The sequence below is a fragment of the Capra hircus genome, chromosome 3 (assembly GCF_001704415.2).
Source record: "Capra hircus breed San Clemente chromosome 3, ASM170441v1, whole genome shotgun sequence".
Classification (NCBI taxonomy): domain Eukaryota; kingdom Metazoa; phylum Chordata; class Mammalia; order Artiodactyla; family Bovidae; genus Capra; species Capra hircus.
The window spans coordinates 29,342,696-29,370,272 of record NC_030810.1 but is presented as its reverse complement, the minus strand read 5'-3'; the positions used below and the strand labels follow the sequence as shown (position 1 = coordinate 29,370,272).

Genomic DNA, 27,577 nt, shown 5'->3' with positions numbered 1-27,577 from the left:
GGGTTAGGAAGGTCCCCTGGAGAAGGAAATGGCAACCTGCTCCAGTAATTTTTTCCTGGGGAATCCCATGGACAGAGGAGCCTGGCAGGCTACAGTCAGTCCATGGAGTCACAGAGTTGGACACAACTGAGCGACTAAACAGCAACATTAGGGACAGAAGACAAGGGGCCTTGCCAGACCAACCCACTGCTGTGGCCCTACCCTGTGCCACGCTCTGTGCCACTGATGTTTATTATTTTTCATCCTCACCGCCTTGCTGATAGGTCTTTGTGGGGGGTTTTTTGCATTTATTTTTTTGGTGGCAGCTTTTCCTGGACTATAAGTTTTCGTTTCTTCAGTTTATTCTGGGGTATCCTTTTCTTTCGTGCAACATCCTCTTCTGGTTGATGAATGATCTGCTCTTTATCAGTAAGGATCATCTCAGTATGGCAGAGAGAGTTATGTACAGGTCGATCCGACCATGAGCTCTGTAAGTCCTGAGCTGCATCTTGAGGCTCAATGACCAGAAAAGCTACATCTAAGTCCTTAAATTCACCATTACTCTCTGCACTTTTGAGCATGTGCAGTAAGGATTCAGGACTCTTTTTTGGGCCACCAACCCTGTGTCCAGCCCCACTGTTTGGCCTGGGCCCACCTACAAGCTCCAGTTGTAACGGCAGAATGCCACACATTGCTTCTGTTGAGTGACACCCTTCAGATACTTGGTGGCTTTTCGGATATGTATACTCTTAATGGCCTGGGCAGTTTCACGGGTGTTCTTAAAGTGAACACAAAGGTTCAAACCTCTTGATTTGCATAATTTTGTGGGGTTTTCTGGGTCAAGTAAATAGTAAACCATTTTCAGAGGTCACCCCTGGCCACTTACCAGGAAAGGGCCACCCTGGAAGATCTTGCACCTGTTCTACAAATGGAGAATATATTGAGACTCAAACTGTGAGTCATGTGTCTAAGATGATATAGCTCAATCTCTGAACCTGAGCTCTGACATTGCTTCTTTCCCAACCCTTTCCATTCTACCCTGGAGGTCTGGTTCTGTTGCCTCACTCCTGGAAAGTGGTGATAGCTACCTGACAGGTTGCCCATTTCCTGGGCCCTGCCCACCTCTCTCTGGCTTGCTCTGCCATAAGAGCATGGTGCCGCGGGATTACCTCCCTGCCCAAAATCTTGGTTGGCTCCCATCAGGATCCATCCCAACCAGTGTTTCAGACTTGATGAACTCCACATTCACCTCATGTTCCTGTCCTATCCTCCACCCCCAGTTCCCATTCGTGGCTACATGCAGCTCTCCCAGTGCATCCTGCTCACCTCCAGGTTTGTATTAAGTCCTGGGACTGCAGAGTTGGGCAGGGGCAAAGTCTGCTTGGTCACACCCTACTCATAGGAATCCCTTCCTCAGTTACATCCCTCTGTGCAAAACCTCTGCTTCACATGGGACCCTGGCCTCTCTGATCACAGAACAGTTCTTCCGCATGTTGAACTTCCCCATGTTGCCTGATAAGTTTCAATGCAGCCTATTCTAGGACTCTCGATTGCAAGTGACAGAAACTCAGCTCCAACTGGCTTGAGCAAAAGGGGACTTTACTGACCCAGGTCTTGAAAAGTCCAGAAGTAGGACTTGCTGGGCAGTCCAGTGGTTAAGACTCTGCCCTTACTCTGAGTTTCTAATGCAGGGGGCATGAGTTCAACCCCTGATCTGGGAACTAAGATTCCCACCTGCCACAGGGTCTGGCCAAAAAGAAGAGAGAAAAGTCCAGGAATAAAAGCGGCTCAGACTTCACTAGATCCAGCATCAGTCTCTGTCTTTCCACCCAGCTGTCATTCTTGGCTCTGCTTTGTTCTGAGTTGACTTCATTCTCAGGGAGGCTGTCTCCCTGCAGGGGCCCCAGCAGTGTCTGGCTTATATCCAGCCAGCCTAGCAACTCCAGTAAAGTGAGAGGGCCTCTTCTGGAATTGGTCTTAATTGGCTTAACTTGGATCACAGGCCCGTCCCTGAACTGGTCACTGTGGCCAGGGGGATGGAGTCAGACCTCGGTCATGTGCCCATCTCTGGGGGCAGGGGACAATCAGCATCACCCGGACCAAAGAAAGATGGGACTGTTAGAAGCACATGAAGAGGACACGGATGGTCGCAGGTCACAGCAGCAGATATCCACCTCCCTGCCATTTTCCATCAGCAAGAAGGGTTTGCTTCCTCCCATGTTCCTCCTGAGCTATTTGTTCTGTGTGTTTTGTGTTCAGGTCACTTATAGCAGAGCTTTAACAAAAGTTCTTCCTTCCATGTCTGATGGTGAATCTGGCCTCCTTTGCTGGTTCCCTCCCACTCAGAGTGATACATGAGTTAACATGCACAGATGCTTAGAACAGGGCTTGGCACATAATCAGCTTCAGTAGGTGTTAGCTGTTACTCCGTTGCCTATTAATATAAGCCCGTTTATCCTTCCAGGCCTGAAGTTGGGTAGTCCTGATGGTGAATCTGGGCTTTGCCTTTCAGCAGTTGTGTAATGTTGGGCAAGTTATTTTGCTTCTCATTTTCTTCATCTGCAAAAGGAGGCGGATCATCCCGAACACCTGGGTTGTTGTAAGAATTAAACGAAACAAGACACAACAGGTGGCTGGCACAGTGGGAACAGCTTATAGATACCGGGTTGAACAAAAAATTTGTTTGGGTTTACGTGAAAACCTGAACAAACTTTTCAGCCAACCCAATAGTTATCATTTGTGTGGTTGTTATTATTTCCAATATAACACCTGCCCTGAACTTTGCAGTTAGAATAAGTGTTTTCAAAGCACTTTGATCCTGCTTTCCAGCTCTTTCTTCATTTTGCTTTGTGGTGTGGCAACACTTTGACTTTTCTGTCGGCCTCACTAGCCAAGGAGAGTCCAGAGGGTAAGGCCAGTGGGCCTTTCATCATCCCACTCCTCCAGGTGTCTGGAAGGATTCAGGCCTCAGTAAATAATTGCCGACAAGCAAAGGCACTGTTCCCCGCCCCTTCTCCTGAAGGCAGGGCTATAAGCTGCCAGAGGATCCCTGGGGGGCCAGCTCAGCCTCTGCCTGTGTCTGCAGGTGCGGGAATGGAAGGAGCAGGGCAGCAAGACCTTCATGTGCACGGGGCGGCCTGGCTGGCTCACCGTCTCACTGCGGGTTGGAAAGTACAAGAAGACACACAAAAACATCATGATCAACCTGATGGACATTCTGGAGGTGGACACCAAAAAACAGGTGAGAGAAGTGGCACGGTTCTCTGGCTCTGGGAGTGGATGGGGAACTGCACCTGGTGCAGATGACTCACAGGGAGATAATTTTAGCCACAGGCATCCCAGAGTGAACGGGAACAAGGCCCTTGGTCATCACAGACAGCTCTGCCCACCACTGTCATCCTGCAGAGCCTCATAGCTTTGGCAGAGACTGATCATAGCCCCCTCTCACAGGTGGGCAGACTGAGAGCTCAGGGCGATTCTTTGATTATCTGCCACTCCACAGGAAGACAGGGATGGGGAACTCATGGGCAAGAATGACCCTGTTTACCTCTTCCCAGTAAGGAAGTGTGCTGGTGAAAATGGGACTGTGGAGGTGGCTCAGAGGGTAGGCCTCGTTCCAAGCTTTCTGGGGACCCACTTGTTAATAGCCTTAAATGTGTGAATCCTCTTTGGTCTATCTAGTATTTCTACTACTTGAACCGGGCTCTCAGAAAAGGGAAATAAAGACAAGAGAAAGAGAGAGATATTATATCACAACTTTATTTTTAATCAAAGACAATATGATATCCAATAGTAGGGAGTTGTTATATATGGTATGGCCACATGATGGCATTTTGTTGTGATGCCTTGTCCAAGTTACTTAATTTCCCTGTGCCTTTTCCTCCCCCCTTAACAGCTTTATTGCCATATACTTGACATACAATAAACTGCACATCGAGTTTTTATACATAGAACATGTATCATGTACCCTCTCTCTTTTTTTGTATGGCTTCTTTCACTCAGCATAATTATTCTCAGATTCATCCATGTATCAGAAGTACATTGTTTTATTGCTGTGTAGTAGTCCAATCGCAGTTTGTTTATCCTTTCACTTATTGATGGACATTTGGGTTGTTTCCAGTTTTGGTCTATTACAAGTAAAAGGGTGAAGAACATTTGAATATAGTCCAAATTGTTGTGTGGACATTTGTCCTTTTTTGAGGTAAATACCTGGCAGTGGAGTCACTGGGTCATATGGTAGGTGTATGGTTAACTTTCTAAGAACCTGTCAAATTATTTTCTAAAGTAGTTGTAACATTTACATCTCCACAAGTGGTCTAGTTGCTCCATATCATTGTAAACTTGGTATAGTTAATTTTAGCCATTCAATTGTAGGTATCTCAGTGTGATTTTTTAACTGTTAACGAGTAATGAATGATGTTTGGCATCTCTTCATGTGCATATTTGCTGTTTATATGCCTGTGGTGAAGTACAGGTCTTTTGCTAAAAATTTTTAACTGGGTTGTTTGTTTTCTTACTATATTCTAGAAGCAAGACTTTCATCAGATATACAGTTTGCATATATTTTCTCCTGGTGTTTGGCTTGTCTTTTGAAAACCAGAAGTTGTTTTAATTTTTATAAAGTCCAGTTTAGTAATTTCTTTTATGGATTGTGCTTTTAATGTTTTACTTAAAAAATCTTGCCCTACTCCATGTCTCAAAGGTTTTCTCTTTGTTTTCTTCCAGAAGTATTATATTTTTAGGGTTTACGCTTAGCACTGTGATTCATTTTGAGTTTGCATTTGATATGAGATATGGGTCCAAAATTTTTTTTTTGCACGTGGATTTCCAATTGTTCCAGCCTGTTTTGTTGAAAAGACAGTCCTTTCTCCGCTGAATTGTGTTTACACCTTTGCTGACATCAGTTGTCCATATTTTCAGGTCTTTTTCTGGACTCTGCTGTTCTGTTGATCTATCTATTTGCCTGTCTGTATGCCAAGAACACATTGTCTTGAATACTATAGCTTTATATTAGTAAGTCCAAAATAATGAGTTGGAAAGTATTCCTTCAATTTCACTTTTCTGGAGGAGCTTGTGTAGAATTGGTTTTGTTATTTAAAAGTCAGTGGAATTAACCAGCAAAGCTGTCTGAACCTGGAGTTCTCTTTGCAAGCAAGTTTTTAACTACAAATTAAGTTTTTTAAAAATAGATATAGGGCTCTTCAGTTTATTTGTTTCTTCTTGGTGAGCTGTGGCAGTTTGTGTCTAAAGGTATTTGTCCATTTTATTGAGTTGTGTAGTTGATTGACGTAAAGTTATTGTAATATTCCCTTACTGTCTTGTGGACATGTGTAGAATCTGTGATGATGTCATGTCTTTGATTTCTGATACTGATCATTTGTGTCTGCTCCCTTTTCCTCCTTAGCAATCTGACTAGAAGTTAATCAATTTTACCGATCTTCTCAAAGAACCAGCTTTTGGTTTCATTGATTTTTCTCTCTCTCTTTTTTGGGGTTTTCTATTTCACTGACTTCTGCTTTGATCTTTGTTAATTTCTTATGCTGACTTTGGGTTTAATTTTACTCTTCTTTGTCTAGTTTTTTAAGATAACAGCTGAGGTCATTGACTTAGACATTTCTTTATGTCTATTATGGATATTTAGTGCTATAAATTTCCCCCTAAGCATTGTTTTAGAGCTGTCCCCAAATCTGATATCTTACCATTTCATTCAATTCAAATTACTTTCTAGTTTCATTTTTGATATCTGCTTTGACCCAGAAGCATGTTATTTAGTCTCCAGATATTTAGGAGTTTTCCAGAGATCTTACTATTACTGATTTCTAATTTAATACAGTTGTCAGAAAACATACTTTATATGATTAAGATGCTTTTTGGCTAACTGAGACTTACTGTATGGGCTAGAATACAGTCTACTTGATAAATGTTCCTGTACCTTTTTTTTTTGTTTTTGAACCTTTTTTGTTTGTTTTTGAATGTATATTCTGTTTGGGGATGATGTGTACTGTAAGTGTCAGTTAGGTCAAGTTCATTGATAGTGTTGTTCAAGTTTTCTATATCCTTATGAATTTTCTCTCTACTTATTCTATCAGTTATTGAAAGGGGGATATTGAAATCTCTGTCTGTGATTATAGATTTGTTTTTATCTCTTGCACTTCTTACAGTTTTGCTTATATAATTTGAAGCTCTATTATTAGGTATACAAATGCTTGGGATTTTTATTTCCTCTTGATTAATTGATCCCTTTATCATTGTGAAACTACCTTTTTAAAAAAATTTTTATTGGAAGTATAGTTGTTTACACTGTTGTGTTAATTTCTGCTGTACAGCAAAGTACAGCAGAATATATGTATATATGTATATGTATATGTTCTTTTTCATTGTGACTTACTACAGAATACTGAATATAGTTCCCTGTGCTATACAGTAGGACCTCGTTGTTTATCCATTCTAAAGATAATAGTTTGCATCTGCTAATTCCAAACTCTCAGTCCATCCATCTGCCCTGCCGCTCAGTTTGGCAACCACAAGTCTGTCCTCTCTGTCTGTGAGTGTTTTTGTTTCATAGATAAGTATATGTGTGCCATTTTAAAATTTAAAGTATAATTGATTTCCAGTGTGTTAATTTCTGCTGTACAACAAAATGATTCAGTTGTGTGTGTCTCTGTGAAAGTGAAGTCACTCAGTCGTGTCCAATTCTTTGAGACCCCATGGACTCTAGCCTACCAGGCTCCTCCATCCATGGGATTTTCCAGGCAAGAGTACTGGAGTGGGTTGCCTTTTCCTTCTCCAGGGGATCTTCCTGACCTAGGGATCAAACCCAGGTCTCCCGCATTGCAGGCAGACGCTTTACCATCTGAGCCACCAGGGAAGTCAAGCTGTGTGTCTCTATATAAATATATATATATATATATATATATATATATATTCTTTTTCATATTTCTTTCCATTATGGTTTATCAAAGGATATTGAATGTAGTTCCCAGTGCTGTACCATAGGACCTTATTTATCTGTTCTGTGTATAATAGTTTGCATATGCTAAACCCAAGCTCCCAATCCTTCCCTCCCCTGTCGCAACCACAAGTCTGTTCTCTGTGTCTGTGGGTCTGTTTTCTGTTTCATAGATATGTTTATTTGTGTCATAATTTAGATTCCACATATCAGTGATATCATATGGTATTTTTCTGACTCCCTTCACTTAATATGATAATCTCCGTGTCCATCTATATTGCTGCAAATGGCATTATTTCATCCTTTTTTATAGCCGAGTAGTATTCCATAGTATGTATCCACCCCATCTTCTTTATCCTTTCACCTGTCAATGGACATTTAAATTGTTTCTGCGTTTTGACTATTGTAAACAGTGCTGCTGTAAACATATGGCCATGTGTTATTCCTAGGTCATATTCTTTGTTCAGAAATCTACTTTGTCTAAGTGGCAGCATGGTGTATCTTTTTCCATCATTTTCCTTTTAATCTATTTGTATCTTTATACTTGAAGTGTTTCTTGTAGACAGCACATAATTAAGTCTCGCCTTTTATCCAGCATGACAATTTCTGCCTTTTAATTCAGATTTAAGGCTACTTACATTTAATGTTATTATCGATAGTTTGAATTTGTTGCCTTGCTCTTTGTTTTCTGTGTGTGCCATTTGTTCTTCGTTCCCTTTTTCTGTCTGTTTTTTGGATATGATTGTTTTAGCTCTTGTTGACTTAAAGCTGTAAGTCTTTGTTTTGTTATTTTAGCAGTTGTTTTAGGATTTATGGTATATGCTTTCCTTGTCACTATCTACTTCAAGTGATGGTATCCCATTTGATGTGCAGCGTAAGAATCTTAATATGCTTCCACTTCTCTCCTCCCACCTTTGTGCTATTATTGTCATCCTTATATATATGTTATAAACCCCACACTACATTATTATTGTTACTAGTAGTAATCTTTTAAGGAAATTTAAATAAGAGAAATCTTATATATTTACCCATATTGTTACCATTTCTTCATTTTGAAGATTTATATTTCCATCTTTTTCATTTTCCTTCGGCCTGAAGAACCTCCTTTGACACTTCTTTATTTTTTAAAAAAATCTTTAACGACTTAATTTCTGGCTGCACTGAGTCCTCATTGCTTTGTATGGGGTTTTTCTAGTTGCGGCGAGCAGGGGTTACTCTCCGTTGCAGTGTGTGGGTTTCTCACTGTGGCGGCTTCTCTTCCTGTGACACTCGGGCTCTAGAGCACAGACTTCGGTAGCTGTGGCTCATGGACTCAGCTGCCGTGCGGCAGGTAGAATCTTCCCAGACAAGGGATCGAACCCGTGTCTCGCACAATGTTAGGCAGATTCGTAACCACTGGACCACTAGGGAACTTCCGTCTTAATCGTTTTTAAGTGTGTCATTCAGTGGCATTAAACCCGTGCGGCTCTCTTTCAGTCACCACCACCATCCATTGCCGTAACTCTTTTCTTCTTGTAAAACTGAAATTCTCCCCCCATGAAACAATAGCTCCCTAATCGTCCCTCTCCGTAGACCCTGGCAATCACTCTCTACTGTCTGTCTCTATAATTTTGACCACTCCAAGTACCTCATGTAAGTGGACCATACAGTATTTGTCCTTGTATGACTAGCTTTTTTTCCCTAGCAAAATGTCTTCTAGGTTTATTCATGTTATAGCATATTGCAGAATTTTCTTCTTTTTTTAAGGTTGGATAATATTCCATTGCATATCTGTACTACATTTAGCTTATGCATCCATTCATCCATGGACACTTGGGTTGCTTCTGTGTTTTACCTGTTGTGAATAATGCTGCTATGCACAGGGGTGTAGAGATATCATTTCAAGACCCTGCTTTCAATTATTTTGGGTATATACCCAGAAGTGGAATTGCTGTCTCACTTGTCCCACTTTCCTCAGGCAGTTCTATCTTTAATTTTTTAAGGAATGGCTGTACTGTTTTCCACAGTGATTGTACCATTTAACATCCCTACCAAGAGTGCACAAGGGTTTTAATTTTTCTAAATCCTTACCAGCACTTGTAATTTTCTGGTTTTGTTTTGTGCTTAATAACAGCCATCCTAATGGCTATGAGGTTGCCTTCATTTCTGAAAGATATTTTCAGTGGGTCTGGAATTCCAGGTTGACGGGTCTTTTTCCTTCAGTACTTCGAAGATACTCCAGCATCTTCTTACTTGCATTATTTCTAATAAGAAATCTCTCATGCTTTGTGTGTAACATATCTTTTTCCTTTGGCTGCCTTTAAGATTTTCTCTTTGTAACTAGTTTTAAGCAATTATTCCCTGCTGCTGAGGCAAGACCCTTAGAAGCACTCTACCTGTTGCCCTAAGAGTCGTAAAGTCTTCCAGTCTGAACTCTGGGAGTGAATAGTATTTCCTGCCCTGTGTGAGCCCATGGCTCTGTCACCTTCCAGGCTCTTTCCCTGACCTCAGCCTTGGGTAATTTACTCCTGTGTGTCCATCAGTTCCCAGCGGAATACTCAGTGGGCACTTTGGCAGTACTTCAGAGTTTTCTCTCAGCAGCTCTCTCCTCCCCAGCACTCTGTCCTGCAGACTCTGCTCACCTTTGTCTTATCGGGCCCTCAACTCAGAGTCCACAGGACTCCCCTTCCTATACTGCCTAACTCCAGGTGGCTAGCTGGAGCAGCCACAGAACTCACCCTGTTGATTTTCTGTCTCTTAGAGATCGTTAACTTCATTGTCTGATGTTCACTATGTTGAAAACTCCTGTTTTATTTATTTTGTCCTTTTTTTCCAGGCAGTAGGGTTAAACTAGTTCTTTTTGCTCCATCTGGACAGGAAGCAGAAGACCACTTGATGACACGTTCATGTGTCTGTCCTTTTTTTTTAAGTGTAAAAGTTTGTTTGTTTTTATGGTGACACAGACAAAATTATTCAAGTCAACAAATTTTTAAGGAATTTCACATGGTCTGATTTTTTTCTACTGCCAATCACCTTGGTTCCTCCAATGTCTGAGTCATAATCTTCAAGACAGCCCTTTCAAAAATAATGTTTGCTCAGCCCACAGTTTTCATGTCAGTCAGTCCACAATTCTTTTAGTTGGGCTTCTTTGATCTCCAGTGGAATATGGACTCACTTCAGAATTCCCCTACTGCAGTCTCTGTGATCCACTTTCCTCAGGCAGCTTGCCTTCCCTGGTGGTTCAGATGGTAAAGCGTATATAATATGGGAGACCTGGGTTTGATCCCTGGTTCAGGAAGATCCCCTGGAGAAGGAAATAGCAACCTACTCCAGTACTCTTGCCTGGAAAATCCCATGGATGGAGGAGCCTGGTAAGCTACAGTCCATGGGGTCTCAAAGAGTTGGACACGACTAAGTAACTTCACTTTCACTTCTCGCTTTCCTCAAGCAGCTTACTTTAAGACCATGTTTAAGGTCAGAAGAGATGGATCTGCCTCGAAGGTTATATCAAACTGAACAGTGTAAAAAATTATAGGAATACTGTATCAGTAGAAATACCAGGTTTAACATGAACAGAGCCAAGTAAACCAGTGATGCCAGATACTGAATTAATATTGTACTGTCCTTTGAACAAAAATCCAGGAGCATTTAATGACAAGGAATGATGTCACAGTATAGAATTAGTTTTTTTAGAAAAAGACAAGTCTGTGTTAGAAGTGTGTTTGTGTGTGTGTTGTATTAAAACAAAAAATAGCAATATAGATATGCATGGAAAAATATTGAAAGGAGATATAGTCAGAATAGTAAAATTGATACTTGAAAGAATTAGATTTAATGATTTTTATCTTCTTTGTGTATGCTGTTTCTTTCAAATAACTGAGTATTTCTTCTTCTAGAAGAAAAATAAACTAAGTATTAAGTATAAAGATTAAATTTTAAATAAATATACAAGTATAAAAATTAAACCCTAGCAAACCCACTGCCAGAGGCCCCATTCAATGAAGTTAGAGGTTGTGGAATCCTCTAGAAAGAGGCTGTAGAGGCCATACAGGAATCCCCATGGTGATTGTTTGGGAAGGTCTGGGACAACACCTTCTGCAGGCAGAATCCCTCATTCAGCCTGACAGCTTCCTTGTGACCCAGGGTCTCTCTTCTGTGTCAATAGATTGTCCGAGTGGAGCCCTTGGTGACCATGGGTCAGGTGACTGCCCTGCTGACCTCCATTGGCTGGACTCTGCCTGTGTTGCCCGAGCTGGATGACCTCACAGTGGGTAAGCCCTCAGACAGTCCTAGCATCAGAGCTAAGGGACCTCGGCCCACCTTCCGTACCATCTGTGATGGAAGCCACCCTGTCTCAGCTCACTCAGCTCTGAAGTCCGGGTGCACACTGCCTGCCAGTATGTGTCTGAACCCCTCATGTTATCAGACAGCACGTTTCAATCTCTGGTTCAAACCTCCTTCCCTGTAACGTGCACCCATTGTTGCAGTTTTCCCCCTTGGAACACACAGAGCAAGTCTAGTCTCTCCTTCCATAGGATTCCAGGTCCCAGAGCCTTTTCTTCTCCAAGGAAACCCCTTCAGGTCCTTCAGCTGTTTGCAAGGGTTTCCCCCACCCAACCAACCCGCCTTTCATCAAGGTTCCTGTTGACATGAATGTGCCTTAAGTTGGGTCTGGCCAGAGGTGGTGGTGTGTCTCCCACCCATCCCCCACCTTTAAACAAGCCCTCATGCTCACATCTCAGCCCTTCCTCCTCTCTCCTGCTCTCCACATCTGCAGAGATGGGACATCTCTCCTAAAATATGCCAGCCCTGTTGTGCCTGTCTCATGCTGCGAGCATCCCGGGCTCTAGCGAGGTGTCTTTTCCTAGCTCTCCCCCAACCCCTTCCAGCTCTTCCTGCCTAACACACATGTCTCTGCAGGAGGACTGATCATGGGCACAGGCATCGAGTCTTCATCCCATAAGTATGGCTTGTTCCAGCACATCTGCACTGCCTATGAGCTGGTCTTGGCTGATGGCAGCTTTGTGCGATGCACACCGGTGAGTTCAGGGGTGGGGGATGTCCCCACCAGCCTGCCCTGGGCATTAAGGACCCCTGGGAGGTGGCTCCCCTGGGGGTGCTTCCTTTAAAGTACCCCTGTCCAGTCTAGGTCTGTATTCGTGATAATAACAGATTTCTATAGCCCCTGAGGTGTGCTCAGATACTGTTACAAATGCTTCATGTATATTAAAGCATTTAGTTGTTAAGCCATCTTATGAAGTGGGTACTGATATTAGCTGGGCTTCTCTGGTGGCTCAGTGGTAAAGAATCCTCCTGCCAATGCAGGAGACACAGGTTCTGTTCCTGGGTCAGGAAGATCCCCTGGAGAAGGAAATGGCAACCTACTCCAGTATCCTTGCCTGGGAAATCCCATGAACAGAAGAGCCTGGTGGGCTATAGTCCATGGAGTTGCAAAAGAGTCAGACACAACTTAGTGACTAAACAACACCAACAACTTTTATTAGCCACTTTCTACAGATAGGAAACCAAAGCACAGAGAGGTTAATAAACTTTCCCCAAATCACATATCTAGTAAATCTCACATGGCTGGGATTCAGTCCCTGCTGATTGGACTCCCATGTCAATGCCCTTAGCTCTCCATGTCACCATACTATCTTGAAGTCAGGCCCAAGCATCAACACTCTATGCCGAGATGAGTTGTAGCGAAAAATAAGAGGGGCTGCTTTGGAGAAAAGAGGCAATTCCACTGCCCAAAGTAGGATGCAAACAGTTAAGGAGCAGCCAGGATCAAAACTTTAAATCAGCTCAGATCTCTCTGAGCATATATGGGGGCCCCTGGGATGGGAGGAACAGTGTGATCCCTTAGAAGCAGATGTTTCCGAGAGTCACTCTGTTGACCTCACAGAGACCAGGGCAGGACTCCAGGCTTGAGAGCTCTGGTCTAAACAAGGTAGACCTCTTTGAGGATTCACAGCAGTTCAGCGCATTTCCCTAAACCCTCGCCTGGGCCCCGCCTTCTAACCTGTTTATCAGCGGAGAGAGGAAGCAGACATTCTTGAATTGCTTCCCTGTCCTTGACACAGGTAGTGCCAAGACAGGGATTTAGCCCAGGCCCTGGGTTGTCTGCACCCCACTGCTGATGACGCCCTGTAGTACAGGATCCGGGATCAGATGTGCAGCATGAGTCCACTCCTCTTTGCAGATGGAAAACTCAGACCTGTTCTACGCTGTGCCCTGGTCCTGCGGGACTCTGGGCTTCCTGGTGGCTGCCGAGATCCGCATCATCCCTGCCAAGAAGTACATCAAGCTGCGGTTTGAGCCGGTGCACGGCCTGGAGGCCATCTGTGACAAGTTCACCCGCGAGTCCCAGCGACCAGAGAACCACTTCGTGGAAGGGCTGCTCTACTCTCTGGAGGAGGCCGTCATCATGACTGGGGTCATGACGGACGAGGCAGAGCCCAGCAAGGTAGGACAGAAGGAGGACAGCCTGGGCAGGCTGGGAGCAGAGCCAGATCCCCACCCTGACCCTGGCAGCCACCCTTTTCAAGGGTGCGACCTGGGTCAGCCCACCTGGGGTTCAGGCAGCAGCATCAGTAGTTGGCCATCTTTGGCAGTGACCAAAGCATCCACTTCCTCTGTCCCTACCACCTGCCAGGGACAGGCATAATCTTTGATCCTCACAGTAACCCCGTTTTATAGATGAGGCAACTGAGGTTCCAAGAGGCCATGTTAACTTCCACAAGATGACAGAGTGATTGATCTTATGCTTCAGAATCCAGATTGACACTGTGTAATTTTTTTTTTTTTTTAAGTTTTACTATTTTATCTTTGGCCACACCACCCAACATGCAGGATCTTAGTTCCCTGACCAGGGATTGAACCCACACGCCCGGAAGTAGAAGGGCAGAGTCTTAACCACTGGACCACCAGGGAAGACCCTACTGTGTATTTTTTAGTAGCCATTCTTTGTCCATTGAGAAAGTATTTGTGTCTGATGAGAGGCTTAGAAAGTATACAGAAGTAAAAAGAAAGGCTCCACACATAAACATGACCCAAGCCAGCTCTTGCTAACCTGTTTGACAGATTTATTTCCTCTCTTTCAATATATAGATTTTTTTAAAGCCTTTACAAAGTCATGTAACAGTGTTGAAATGGTTAAAGTACATCTCTTTACCCAAGCATGCACCCAGAGTGACCCCTTGTAACACTACACTCTTGAGGCCTATATGTGTGCATGTGTGTTTGTGCAAACACACGCTCTCGTATTGTCCTGTGATTTCCATTGTTGTCTGCAGATAATTGACCTAACTCATTGCTTCCCAATGAGTATTTTGCTTCAATGTTTTGCTCTTACAAATAAGATTACATTGAAGATTCTCTCGCATCTATCCTTGGCCTCTTGTACATGCATTTCTGTAGGACTGAGTCCAAGAAAAGGAATTTCTGACCCAGGGGTTTGAACACATTGAATGTTGATAGATACGACCAGTGGCCCTCCAGAAAAACATGTGTTTCTGTCCACTTCCAGCAGTGCAGTGGTGTGTGAGAATACCTTTCTCCCACATTCTTGCCAGTACTGGACAGCATCACTCTTTCATTTTTGCCAATCTGATAAGGTTAAAAATAGTAGCTCGTTTTATCTTGCAGTTCTCGGGTACTTTCAACATTACCATTTCTTTGCAGTGTTTCGGTTTGTCTTCAGCTGTGCTCACTGGTATAAAATTTTTAGTTTTCTGGTTTAGTGTGATAAGCATTTCTGCACGTCAGTTACATTGCCTTCATATTTAATATCTGCAGAAACATTGCAGTGAGCAAATGCCCTGTCATCTACTTAAACCACTGCCCCATAGTTGGAAATTAAAGTTGCATCCAGTTTTTCATTATTTTAATTAACGTAGCAGTGGACATCTTTCGCCTATACTTTGAGTAATGCCTTAAAGTAGCATCAAATGATAGGCCATCTTAAGGCTCTTAACTGTCCCTATGTACTTAAAACATTTTAAAATCAAAAGGGGCTCAAAAATCATCTGATACGATTCACTCTCCAAATAAGGCATGAAGGTCCAGAGAGGGAAAGAGGCTTCTCTGAGGACACACAGCAGGCCTGAGACAGATTTAAATTTGGGTCTCTGACTCCTGGTTGAGTGTTTGTACCCACATACCTGCTTCTAGAATTTAGCATCATCTGCAAACTTTGATCGAGCACCATTCCTACTAGTGAGACGCTAGTGAGCACTGGAGGATGAGGATCCCGGAGCAGGAGCAGGACTTTGGACCTCAAGCACAGACGCTCCGGTGCCCCCGAGCGCTTGCTCTGCCTGAGCTCAGGTTGGGCCAAAGCCCAGGCAGTGTGTCACTCTGAATCTGAACCTAGTCACCTGGCAAGGAGGTCTCATCCAGAGGTTTTCTCTCTTCTGAGGCACTCCCCTGGAGACTGCCAGTGGTGATGAGCTGAGGGCAGGGACCAAGGGGAATCACTTCCCGTCTCCCCACCAAAAGTCATCTCTTTGATGTGTTAGATGCCTAAAGTTGAGATTGTGTCCAGGGGGTTGCATAGCTTTGAAAATGTTTGAACACTCTGACCAGTTCCCTTCTTCCCCAAGACGACAAGGGTTTCCTCCAGAGGCTTGCCTGGTATCAGTGGCAGAGGGCCTGGGCCTAAGGCCACAGACCTTTGTAAAGTGCTCCTGTGAAAAAGACCCTGATTCCGCATGGGAACTGGGCCGGGGAGAGTGGTGGATGCCAGAGACTTGGGCACATGTCATCTGAGGAGCGCGTCTCCCCGACATGCCTGTTTGGCAGGCTGCTCAGGAGTTTGTCCCTGCATGCCAGGCACTGCCCACCCTGTGAGGATGCGGCCCGTCCACCCCGCAGATCCTGAGAGGAGGCGGTCCACACCCATTTTACAGGGGAGGCCCAGAGATAGGAAGTGGCTTGTTATCTGAGTGCTCGGGCTGGTACTGGAGCTCCTGTGGTCTCTCGGCTGCCAGTGGCCTGCCGTGTGCCCTGGGAGACACGCACCATCCCAGGCTTCTCTGGCGCAAATAGTTCCTGATGAGTCATGAGCACCAGGAGCACCTGTGTCTAGGTACCTCCGAGTCTCGGGTTCATCACGCAGCTGGTGTCACTGCCGTGTATGTGGCCAGGCCCACCTGGGGTTAGGTCAGATTGCTCTGTTCCTGTTGGGTCTGACTCCTCTTTGCGTGCACAGGTGGAGGCCAGCCTATGGCGACTTCTGCTTCCATGCTCTGACTGACTTGAACCAACAGGCTCTTTAGCCCATTTGAGCCCAGGCTCAAAGCCTGTGCTTTGTGGCCCTGTTTACTCCCTGCAGAGTGGCCTCTCAACTGAGTGGACCTGCACACAGGGTGATACGTAGATGGGCTGCAGGTGTTGGCTGCCAGAGATGGAAGGCACAGGCTGCCTGGCTCTGGGGTGGAAGGAACTGGCAAGGAGCTGAGGGCATTGAGAGGGGGCAGGAACTGAATACTGTGCCCCTACTGTGGGCAGTCACTGTGCTTGGCACTTTCTATATTATCTGTTTCAGTCTTTCCAACCATTTTGCCTGTACTGAAAATGAGGCTTGGAGAGGTTAAGTAACCTGCCAGGATCAGCCTAGTGCATCAAAAGTGGAAAAAGCAAACTGGCAAACAGCAGGAACAGGGTAGTCCCATTTCTATAAATCCATGTGTGTGTTTGAAAATAAAACCTAATGAACACATGTTAGCTTTCAGTAGTTCCCTCTGGAGGGTGAGGCTACAGGGGCATCTCTCTTTCAGGTTACTTATTTCTGCAGTGTCTAAGGTTTTCACCAGGAGCGTGTGTTGCTTTTAGAATCAGGAAAAAAAATTAATAGTTGTTTTTCTGTTTTTTTCTTAATAATGCCCACATTCCAGAACCTCCCATTCAAGGTTCTCTGCCATCCAGCCCTGGCGTTCTTTTGCAACAGGGGATGTGCTTGAGTCCTTGCCTTGCCTCTCGCCAGCCTTGTGGCCTCGGGTAGTCTCTTTAACCTTGATGATTCTTTCTCCTGGTTAGTGAGACAGGGACACCTCTTTCGTGGGAGGTTTTGGAGGAGATAATGCACGTCTACAAGGTCATGGAGGGGGTAAAGAATGAACACATTGGGTGCTGGGGCCTCCTCCCTCATGGCCATTTAGCCCATGCTAGGCTCATTCTCCAGCGACCCTGGCCTTGCTTACTTCTTGCTTCTGTTCCTGTCTTACCCTATCCAATGGTCCCCTCTCCTATGTGGCCTCCACTCTTTGCTTCCTCCTGTCCATTTGCTGAGCCCCAACTGGCTGCTATCTCACCTGCCCCATAAAACTTGGGTGCCTCTCCCACCCCCAGAGAATGGGCCCAAGCATCTGCAGTGTATGTATGTAATTTCTAACAGGCACAAAGATCTCTCACAAAGTATCTATTTTTACTGCCATTTAACATGTGAAGAAACAACCTCAGAGTGACCTGCTCAGTGTCACATAGCTAGTGGGCTACTAGGAGAGGGCCAGGCCTCAGCCACCCAACCTGGAGCCTGTGACCTTTCTGGGCGCCTGCCCTGCCTCTCTCTCTCTGAAAGCATTGACTCACAGTCCCTTTCATGGGTGAATAAGCTAAGGCCCAGAGAAGCTAAGTCACCCCAGGGCACACAGTAGGTAAAGTCCTGAACCATTTAGGACTGAAGAAGACACCAGCTAAACAAGATTGAGGCTTGGAGACGGCGGGGCTCAATACCAAGAAGCCCGTAGCTTTGCAGTGAGCGTCTCCCTCTGATGTTGGCTGTCTGTTGGGGGAATGCCTTGGCCAGAGAATGTGGAGCTTGGTCCAAGGCAGCAGGGAAAGCGTTTTGGTCAGTAAACCCTGTCAGCTGGGAGACCCAGTGGGACAGGTGACCCCCACTGCGTTTGTGCCAACCTGGCCTCGTGGGAGGCAGGCAGGGAGGACCATGCCTGTGCGGACCACTGCTCTGTGGCCGACCTCAGTGGGCGTCAGCTCTTCAGTTCTCTCCCTGAGAAGGAGGGGGCTGAGCTCTCGAGACTGTCAGGAGCTCACCATTGGGCCCCGGGCTCACCATTAACCTCCGTGAGCTTCTGCTCTCTCTGCTAGAGAAAGCCCGCTATGCTTAACCTCATCCAGCTTTCAAGAGCCTCCAAGGTGATTAACAGACATGAAAGAGCTCTAAGGAGGCCAGGAGTGCTGAACCGAAGCCAGGCATCTCTGTTACACCCTAGTGGCCTTCGGGGCTTATCTGCCTTCTGACAGCAGTGCCCTCTGGCATTTCAGCTGAACAGCATTGGCAACTACTACAAGCCGTGGTTCTTCAAGCACGTGGAGAACTACCTGAAGACAAACCGAGAGGGCCTGGAGTACATCCCCTTGCGACACTACTATCACCGCCACACGCGCAGCATCTTCTGGGAGCTCCAGGTGAGGCTCGGATTTCCCAGTAGTCCTGGCTCCTCCTGGCCGGGCTGGGAGCCGGCGCGGTTTCCCCTCCCCTGGGGGAGGAGAGTGGCTTTGTCCGCAGGAACCGGAGCAGCCTCCCACCCAGCAGCGCAGTGCTTGCTTCTGCGGAAAGGCCACCTTCCGTAAAGCGGCAGTTTCCCGGAGTACCAGCTGGAAAGCAGGTCCCCTGGCTGGCTGCTCTGGGGAACTCAGACCTGTCCCATCCTTGAGACACTGTAGCCTGGCCAAGCGGCCAGCCACTGGCCCTGAGAAGGGCCACAGGAAGCGACTGGTCCTGCCTAGGGCTGGGGGTAGCTGTCAGGCGTGTCCTTGACTTGTGGGTAGGAATTTGGTACTGTGCCATGAGAGATGGGGAGTGGTAACATTTTAAATAGCAGGTGAGGGAAGGCCTCTCGTGAGCTGCCTTATGAGCAGAGACCAGCATGGGGAAGACACACCAGGCAGAACTCGAGAGAGTGCTCCAGGCAGAGGAGGAACCAGAGCACGGCTCCTCGTTGGGCTGCCTGGGTTGCTGTTTTTCTTTTTTTTTAATTGAAGTGAAAACATAAACTTAACCATTTTAAAGTACGCAATTCAGTATTTTTGGTACATTCATGATATCGTGTGTCTACTGCCTCTATCTAGTTTTAAAATATTCTCATTGCCCTGAAAGGAAGCCCTATACCCATTAAGCAGTTTACTCCCCATTCTTTTTCCCCAGACTCTGTGGCAACCAGTGGTCTGTGTTCCATCTCTATGGGTCTACCTGTTCTAGACATTTTATATAAATGGAATCACGCAACACATGGCCTTTTGTGTCTGGCTTGTTCACTAAGGCTGTTCTCAAGGTTTATCCACACTGTAGCATGTATCAGTACATCATTCCTTTGTGTGCCTGAAAAATACCCCATTGTATGGATGAACCACAGTTTGTTTTTCCACTCATCTGCTGGTGGACTTTTGAGTTGTTGCCTCCTATTGGCTTTGTGAATAGCACTGCTGTAAACATTCATGTACACAAATTTATTTGGATACTACTTTTTGGTTTGGGGGCAGTCTCTGCCCAGAAGTGGGACTGCTGGATCTGTGTGATAATTCTTTGTCTAACTTGCTGAGGAACTGCCAGACGTTTTCACAGTGGTGAGCCATTTTACATCCCCAGCAGCAGCGTGCAAGTGTTCTAGTATCTCTGCATTCTCACCAGTGCCTGTTGTTTTCTGGTGTTCTGCTGTGGCCACCCTAGTGGGTAAGAAGTAGAATCCTGCTGTAATTTTGGTTTGCATTTTCCAAATGACTGATGATGTTGAATATCCTTGCAGTGCCTGTTGGCCATTTGTATATATTTTTTGAAGAACTGTCTATTCAGATCCTTTGCCCAATTTTAATTGCCTTGTTGATCTTTGTTGTTTTAAGAGTTCTATATATATTCTGGGTTATTAGACCTTGATCAAATACATGATTTGCAAATATTTCCCCCCATTCTGTAGGTGGTCTTTCACTGCCTTGATAATGTCTTTTGATTTAATACAAATGTTTTTGATGTTGATGATGTCCAGTTTAGTTTTTCTTGTGTTACTCATGCTTTTGAGTGTCGTATCTGTAAGAATCCGTTGCTAAATCCACTGGAGATTTAGCATTAATCGTGAAGATTCATTCCTGTGTTATCTTTTAAAAGCTGTATAGTTTTAGCTCTTATATTTATGTATTTATTTATTTATTTTCAGTTTAATAAGCCTTTTTTTTTTTCCAGAATAAGGCATATTTACTTCTTCTTCTTTTTTTTTTTTTTTCAATACTGTATAGATTTTGCCATACATTGACATGAATCCAGCACGGGTGTATATGCATTCCCAAGCATGAACCCCCCTCCCACCTCCCTCCCCATAACATCTCTCTGGGTCATCACCATGTACCATCCCCAAGCATTGCTGTATCCTGCGTCGGACATAGACTGGCGATTCGATTCTTAGCTCTTATATTTAGGTTCTTGATCCATTTTAAGTTTTGTATATTTGGTGAGAGGTGGGGGTCCAACTCCATTTTTTTTACATCACAGCAGGATGCAAGTTGTCACAGCAAGCATGCATGTTTTTAAAAAACAGGAAGAAGGCCCTTTAGCTAGACCCATGGTGGAGAATGGGGTCAAATAGCAGCTAGAGCCTAGATCGTGTAGATGCTTGTAGTTCAGGAGAGGACTTTCTATTTTGCTTTGTGTGATAAGAAAGCCAGTGGAGGACTTTGTACAGAAAAATGACATGACCTGATTTTTGTTTTAAAACAATAGTTTTGACAGCTGGCTGGAGAGCGGATGGGTAGGGTGACTAGAGAGGAAGAGAAGAAGAAGGAAGGATTCTGTTGTCTGGAGTGGTAGCAGTGGAGGAGGAAAGCAGTCTCAGATCTGGGAGGTACTGCGAAGATTGAACCAACCAACAGGATTTCCAACAGAGTATGATTCCAAGGTTAGGGACCCAAGCAACTGGGTGACCTGAGGTGCCATTGACTGCCATGTGCCATGTGGGGGAGGGGTCTGGGAAGGAAAATTAGAAGTTTGGTCTGGGACATGTCAGCGTGAGATGCTTCTCAGACATCCAGGTGGGATGTCAAGTGGGCAGTTGGCCCACATGTCAAATCTTCAAAGGTTGAAGGATCACATACCACTGTGGGTAGCATCAGCAGAGAGATGTTAATTAAAGTCATGGGACTAAACAAGTGAGGGAAGTTAGAGAAGACAAGTCCCAGAGCCAAGCCCTACAGGTCAGGGGAGGAGAAACCAGCCAGGAGAGGAGAAAGCGGCATCAGTCGGAGGGAAGGAGAAACCCAGGAGAACTGGCAACCTGGACAGTGTGACAAGAAGGAAGATGAACAGCTGTGTCAAATGTCCCTGAGTGAGACGAGGACAAAGAATTGACCTCTGGTGATGACCTTGAGCCATGGGGCTGAAAGCCTGATGTGAGTTAAAGAGAAAATGGAGACAAGGAAGTGGGGACAGTGAAACCAGAGGTCTGAGAAGGCTCAGTACTGGGGGAAGCAGAGCAGTGGGGTGGTAGCCGGGGGGTGTGCGCGGGGAGTATGGGAGCAAGGGAGACGACAGAAGGGAGGAATGACTGCATGCGATGCGCTGGCGGAGCAGGAAAGAGGGCGTGCTCGCAGGGTGAGCCCTGAGCACGGGCGGGCCCTGCGCTCAGGCGGGGAGGGCGCCCTTAGTGAGAGCCTGGAGAGTCACCCCCTGGACAGTTAATGGAACAGTTGCTCTGGGGTGTGGGCGTTCTCTTCCAGTTGTTCCTCAGTGAAATAGGAAGCAAGGACTTCAGCCAAGATGAGGGGGCGAGGGGTTGTTGAAGGACTGAGGGATGAGTTGGGAACTTGTCCCTTGGAGGGTGGGAATGAGTTGACTGGGAAAATGTCATAGGGTTGCCAGGCAACAGTGGGCCTGCCAAAGATTCCTGAGCGTGCATTTACAGAGACCCGCCCTGATGGCTGTAGGTTTTCACACATTCAGCTGTGTAGATGGGACAGAGAATAAGGAGAAAGTTAGATTTAACTACGGTTGAGATTTTGCGGATGAGTAAGACAAGTTGAGGCAGGGTTGGAGAAGCTGGGACGGGATCGTGATCAATTCGTGATGAATTCGGAGCCAGCTTGGGGGAGGGGTTGGTGAGGGTGTGCGGGGCTGACGGGACTGACACGCTGGCCTGGGTGCCCCTTGGGGTGAAGAGTTGACGTCAGAGCACTGGAGGCATACGTGGCAGGGAGAGGTAGGGGTGGCCAGAGGACCAGTGCTTGAAATGGAAACTGTGGTGTTTTCCCCCAGCATCCAGTTCTGCAGGAATGAAGTCCTTAGACCCTGTAGTCGCTGACCTTCAACACACCCTGAAAAGAATTCAGGGTAAAGGTCAAGAATGACGCTGTCTGTGCTCTTGGCAAACTTCCAGAACAGACCTTCGCATAGTTAGAAGATATTTGAGGAGAACATTTTCCAAAACTCTTGCATCTTCACGTACTTGGTAAAGCAATGAAACCATTAATAAGACATCTGTTCCTTGTAACTAGAAACAACCTTCAACCAAGAGACGTGCTTGATGACAGTTGTTGTTTAGTCGCTGAGTCATGTCTGACTCTCTGTGACCCCATGGAGTGTAGCCCACCAGGCTCCTTCTGTCCATGGGATTTCGCAGGCAAGAACACTGGAGTGGATAGCCATTCCCTTCTCCAGGGGATCTTCCTGACCCAGGGATCAGACCTGTGTCTCCTGCACTGAAAGGCAGTTTCTTTACCACTGAGTCACCGGAGGAGCCCTGGATGACATGTATCCTTGGCCAAAATCACATACATACTGACCTCACCTTTACCTCTTCACAGCAGTTTTTCAGCACTGTCTGACAGTGGGTCTTCTGTGCGGCAATCTCAGTGAGATACTGAATAAACTCAACTCATAGCTCTGATGTTATTTTTTTTCTTTCCCCCAAGTCAACAGAGGTAGTGAATATAACATCAAGAGGTCAGCAAACTTCTTTAAAGGGCCAAATAGCAAAGGCTTCAGGCTCTGCAGATCATACTTCCTGTCACAGCTGCTCGGCCCTGCCTTTGTAGCCCAAGAGCAGCCCCAGGCAGCGCTCGAACAAATGAGTGTGGCTGTGCCCCAGTGAAACTATATATAAACACAGGCAGGGACTGGATTTAGCCAGTGGGCTGGATCCACCTGTAGACCGATCACCACATGCTCTAGTTTGTCATCCTGTGCTCAGGAGCGTGATGTGAAAGTCAGTGCAGAGGCCAGGTGAAAGGGAAGACGGCTGGAGGACAAACAGGATTATCAGGGGGCAGGTGTTAAACCATATCAGTGATAGCATCAGTCTTGGGGAAGGTGGCAGTGATCCGGGCATTCGGGGGCTGATGGGGGTTGGAGGTGGTGGGGATGTCGCTAAGGATTTCCAGGGAAAGGAGGGGCAGAGACCTCAGAGCAGTAATGAGGGACCAAGAGGAGCCCACCTCACCTCTATCTACCCCAGAGGGTCATGGAGAGAAAATGATACCACGTCAGAAGGCTGCAGCCAGGTATCAGCTAAGAGCAAGGAAACAAGTAGATGGTTGAGAGAATAACTTGAGGATGGAGCAGGTTTGCTGCTGTTAGACCATGAGAGAGCACAGGGGAGGGGTTGGGAGATGGGGAACAGTGGCTGGTGGGATCAGATGAAAAGATACTGCTTGGCTGCAGCATAGCAAGGATGCTAGTTAGAGGTACCCAGAAGTCCACAGCAGCTAAGATCAACAGGAAAGTCAGGCATGAAAGAATTACACCTGGTGGTGTCCTACAAGGGGGTGTCGGGTCAGTTCTAATCATGGGCGAGGTCTCTGGGCAGAACATGAGGGGGCAGTGGTGAGGAGTGCAGGAGTGAGCAGAAGAGGGTTGGTTCCTCAAGGCCTGGGGAGCCCTGGGCTTCGTCCATCCCTATTAGTCCTGCTTCAAGGAGTGTCCAGGCCCAGAGCATTTGGTGGAAAGTTTTGCCAAAAGCAGAAAACTCCCAACTCCTCCTTTATCTCTGCCAAGAGCAGTGTTAAGGTTGTGGGAGGTGTGAGCTGGGATATTTAAGGGACAGGAAAGCCAAGAGAAGCCAGCAAAGTACATGAGAGCACATCAGAATGAGGGCCACAGTAGCTAACATCAGTCCCTCCTTATGTGTTAGTTCTTCCGTCAAACGCTTTATGCCCTTCTCTCCATCTTCCTGACAACCCTGGAAAGGTAGGTCCTGGTGTTATTTCCCTTCTACAGATGAAGAAGCTGGTTTAGGTTATCCAAATTAACACAGCTCAGTAAGGGATAGAGTGTAATAGTAAGGGTTATCTATCGCTGCATGATGAATTCACCCCACATTCTGAAGATGAAAGCAGCTGCCATCTGTTACCGCACAGTTTCGAGGGTCAGAGATTGGAGAGCAATGATGTGGGCATTCTGGCTCAGGGTTGCAGTCAAGGTCTCGGTCAGGCTGGTGTGCTAGCCTTCAGGAAGTTGAGAATCTGCCTTCTGGAAGGCCCCCTAAGGTGGCAGTCAATGAGAAGCCTCTGTTCGTTGCCCCCTGGGCTGCTCACGTACCTCACCACAGGGCGGCAGGCTTCCCCCAGAGCAGGTGATCCAGAGAGACCCCGGAGGGGTCCTCAGCGCCTCCCGTGACCCAGTCTTATCACCTTGCGACTCTCTCCATATTTGCCTGTAGGGTGGAGTCTCCAGTCACTCAAGGTCGGGGGAGTTAAGCGCCACCTCTTGAAGAAGGGAGTGGCAGAGAACTCCTGGATAGGTTTTGAAACCAGAGAGCTAGGTTTCAAAATGAGGTGTGTCTTATATTTTTTTGCTGCTAAACACTAGCCTTTACTACCTGAAGTTAAAGGAAGAGTCTGAAAGGATGGGTGTTTTACTATTGAGATGTGCATACAGGGAGTTTATCTGGGGGAACTCCGGTGATCCTCAACTGCGAGAGAAAATGCAAGTAGGGGTGGGTGGAGAGACAAGTTGAGGTGTGATACAGTCATAGCGAAGACCTTAGCCAAGCCGCAGGGAGGTCTGCAGCTGTGTGATCCTCCCGAGTTGTCTCCCCTTGAGGCCAGGAGCTGGGACTTTGCAGCCCAACCCCATGAAAGGTGATGTTGGAGACATTGCATGTTGGGTTTCAGGCCATTGCAATAAAGCGAATATCACAATAAAGTGAGTTACACAAATATTTTGGTTTCCCAGTGCATAGAAAAGTTAATGTTTACAGTATACTATAGTCTATTAAGTGAGCACCAGCATTGTGTCTTAAAAAAAAAAACAAAAAATTATATACCTTAATTTAAAAATACTTTGTGGCTGAAAAATGCTAACCATCATCTGAGCTGTCAGTGAGTCAGAGTATGATGTCAGGGACCACCGTCACAGATCAGAAGTGCAGTAAAACAAGACAGTCTGAACAGGGTCAGGAAGCCAGGACAGAGGGCGCAGTAGCACCCGGTGTGCTGGCGCTCAAGGCCCAGTGATAAGCAGGAGCCTAGTAGATGCTGCCATTTGTGAGCTGCAGGTTTTTTAAGCCCACCGACTTGTCTGTGCATCAGTGTCTCTAGGAAGGGACACAAATAATTCCTAACAATGCCTGCCTCCGGGGAGGGGAACGAGACTGGGATGGAGGAGGAATGATGAGTGGTCAGGGCTGTGGAAGGAAGCTTGGCCTCTGCGGAGCGTTTCTGCTGTTTCTGCTGTTTGGCTTCTCCAAAGATAACCAAGAGAACAGTAAAGGCCACGCTATTTCCTAAACTCCTGTTGTATTCCAGGAACTGGTGTAGGAGCTGGAATCGAACAGAGAAGAAAGCGGACAGGCCCCTCCCTCCCTTGTGGAAGAGGGCTGGTGATCAGAGAAGGCGATTCGCAGGGCGGCGAGAGGCACACAGCCTCTGAAGCGTGGTGGTGGCTCCTTTGGGAAGCTGCCCCTGGCCCTAGTCTGACGTGAACCCTTTTATGTGCTGCCTCTGCCTCTCTCTGTCGCACCTCTTCCACACCTGGGGTCAGGGACCACGTCTTGGTGACCTGGGTGTCTTCAGCACCCAGCACAGAATCTCGCACCTGAGCACGTAGGCACCTCGTCATTACATAATGAAGGAAGGGACATCCTTGGCTTCAAGGTCCCGGGAGCTGTGAGGATGGGGTGCCAGATGGACGCTGGTCACCTTGAGGAAGATGGCAAGCTGGGAGCAGAGAGGACGATCGTGAGCAGGGGCTCCTCTCGCGTGGCAGTTGGAGGCACAGAAGAGGAAGGCCAGCCCTGCTCAGGGGGGTTTCCTGAGAGGCCAGCTTGAGGGAGGCAGGCGGGTGGCCCTGTGAGGGGCCACAGGAGCAAGAGGAAGTATCTAGTTCTGCCTAGAGTTGAAGATAGTTGTGAGCTTGGCCTTGACAGGTGAGCAAGAATTTGCAGTTGCGTGTATGGAAGGATGGGGAGCAGTGACAGTTTAATAGGGGTGTCAGAGAAGGCCTTGGAGATGCTGTAAACCGAAGGCTCGTTGTTGGGCCTGCACCAGACCTTTCCCACACACACTGGCTGTGTGACCCTAGGGAAAATTGCCTAAGCTCTGGGTATCCATCTGGTTCATCAGTCAACAGCATTTATTTCTCAAACATTTATCGAATGTCTGCACTGTGCCAGCCACAGTGACCTCAACAACCAGAACAGCACTGATAGCTTTTTGTTGTCATTTTGCCCCAGTCTGAGTGCCTTCCATTTGGTATTCACCAGTCACTCTCACAAGTCCCATATTACAGATCAGGAAACTGAGCTCAGAGAAGTCAAGTCACCAGCCCATGGATATCACAATCCGTAAATGCCAGAGCTGTGAATCAAACCCAGATCCAGCTGGGTAAAGCCTGAGTACCACCATTGCCCCTGCAGAGAGGAGTGGACCTGTCCTACTTCTGTGAAGCCCCCAGGGAGGTCCTGGCCCTGCTGGGCTCCTTCTCTTCATCCCCACCGCTCGTCTTTCAGGACATCATCCCCTTTGGCAACAACCCCATCTTCCGCTACCTCTTTGGTTGGATGGTGCCTCCCAAGATCTCCCTGCTGAAGCTGACCCAGGGCGAGACGCTGCGCAAGCTGTACGAGCAGCACCACGTGGTACAGGACATGCTGGTGCCCATGAAGTGCCTGCCGCAGGCCCTGCACACCTTCCACAACGACATCCATGTGAGCTGGGGCTTGGGGGGAGCAGGCGAGGGATGGCTCCTTGGGCAGCAGGGGGCCCCAGGCAGCCCTCCTCTGGTCGGGAGCAGGGTGGACTGGCTGCGAGCCTTCCACCTGTGGGAGGAAAAGCACTGACCTGCCCCTCCGGCCCCCAGGTCTACCCCATCTGGCTGTGCCCGTTCATCCTGCCCAGCCAGCCGGGCCTGGTGCACCCCAAGGGAGACGAGACCGAGCTCTATGTCGACATTGGTGCCTACGGGGAGCCACGTGTGAAGCATTTTGAAGCCCGGTCCTGCATGAGGCAGTTGGAGAAGTTTGTCCGAAGTGTGCACGGGTGAGCGAGTGCCCAGAGTGTGGACAATGCCCTGGGAGGGTGCGGGGAAGGCCAAGACGCCAGCTCCATGGCCAGACCCTTGGGTGCTGAATGACCCCTCAGACTCAGGAAGGGAGTTGGGAGATTCTAAGGAGGTGGAATTACAGGTCTTCTTAGCCTTCCCTTATACCTGCATCCTCCGCCTCTCCACTGAGC

At 46.8% G+C, this 27,577-nt stretch overlaps 1 protein-coding gene and 1 pseudogene across 1 annotated transcript in view; one reads left to right on the top strand and one right to left on the bottom strand.

Moving 5' to 3' along the window:
* Positions 1 to 27,577, top strand: part of DHCR24 (24-dehydrocholesterol reductase) — a 33,304-nt gene that overhangs the window by 1,569 nt on the left and 4,158 nt on the right. Inside the window, exons 2-8 of the mRNA XM_005678362.3 lie at positions 3,065 to 3,220; positions 11,073 to 11,178; positions 11,828 to 11,946; positions 13,110 to 13,373; positions 18,191 to 18,334; positions 26,854 to 27,051; positions 27,204 to 27,382. Of these exons, the coding sequence (XP_005678419.1) occupies positions 3,065 to 3,220; positions 11,073 to 11,178; positions 11,828 to 11,946; positions 13,110 to 13,373; positions 18,191 to 18,334; positions 26,854 to 27,051; positions 27,204 to 27,382 (1,166 nt within the window). The remainder of the gene's footprint in view (positions 1 to 3,064; positions 3,221 to 11,072; positions 11,179 to 11,827; positions 11,947 to 13,109; positions 13,374 to 18,190; positions 18,335 to 26,853; positions 27,052 to 27,203; positions 27,383 to 27,577) is intronic.
* On the bottom strand, positions 50 to 3,056 carry LOC108634584 (annotated as a pseudogene).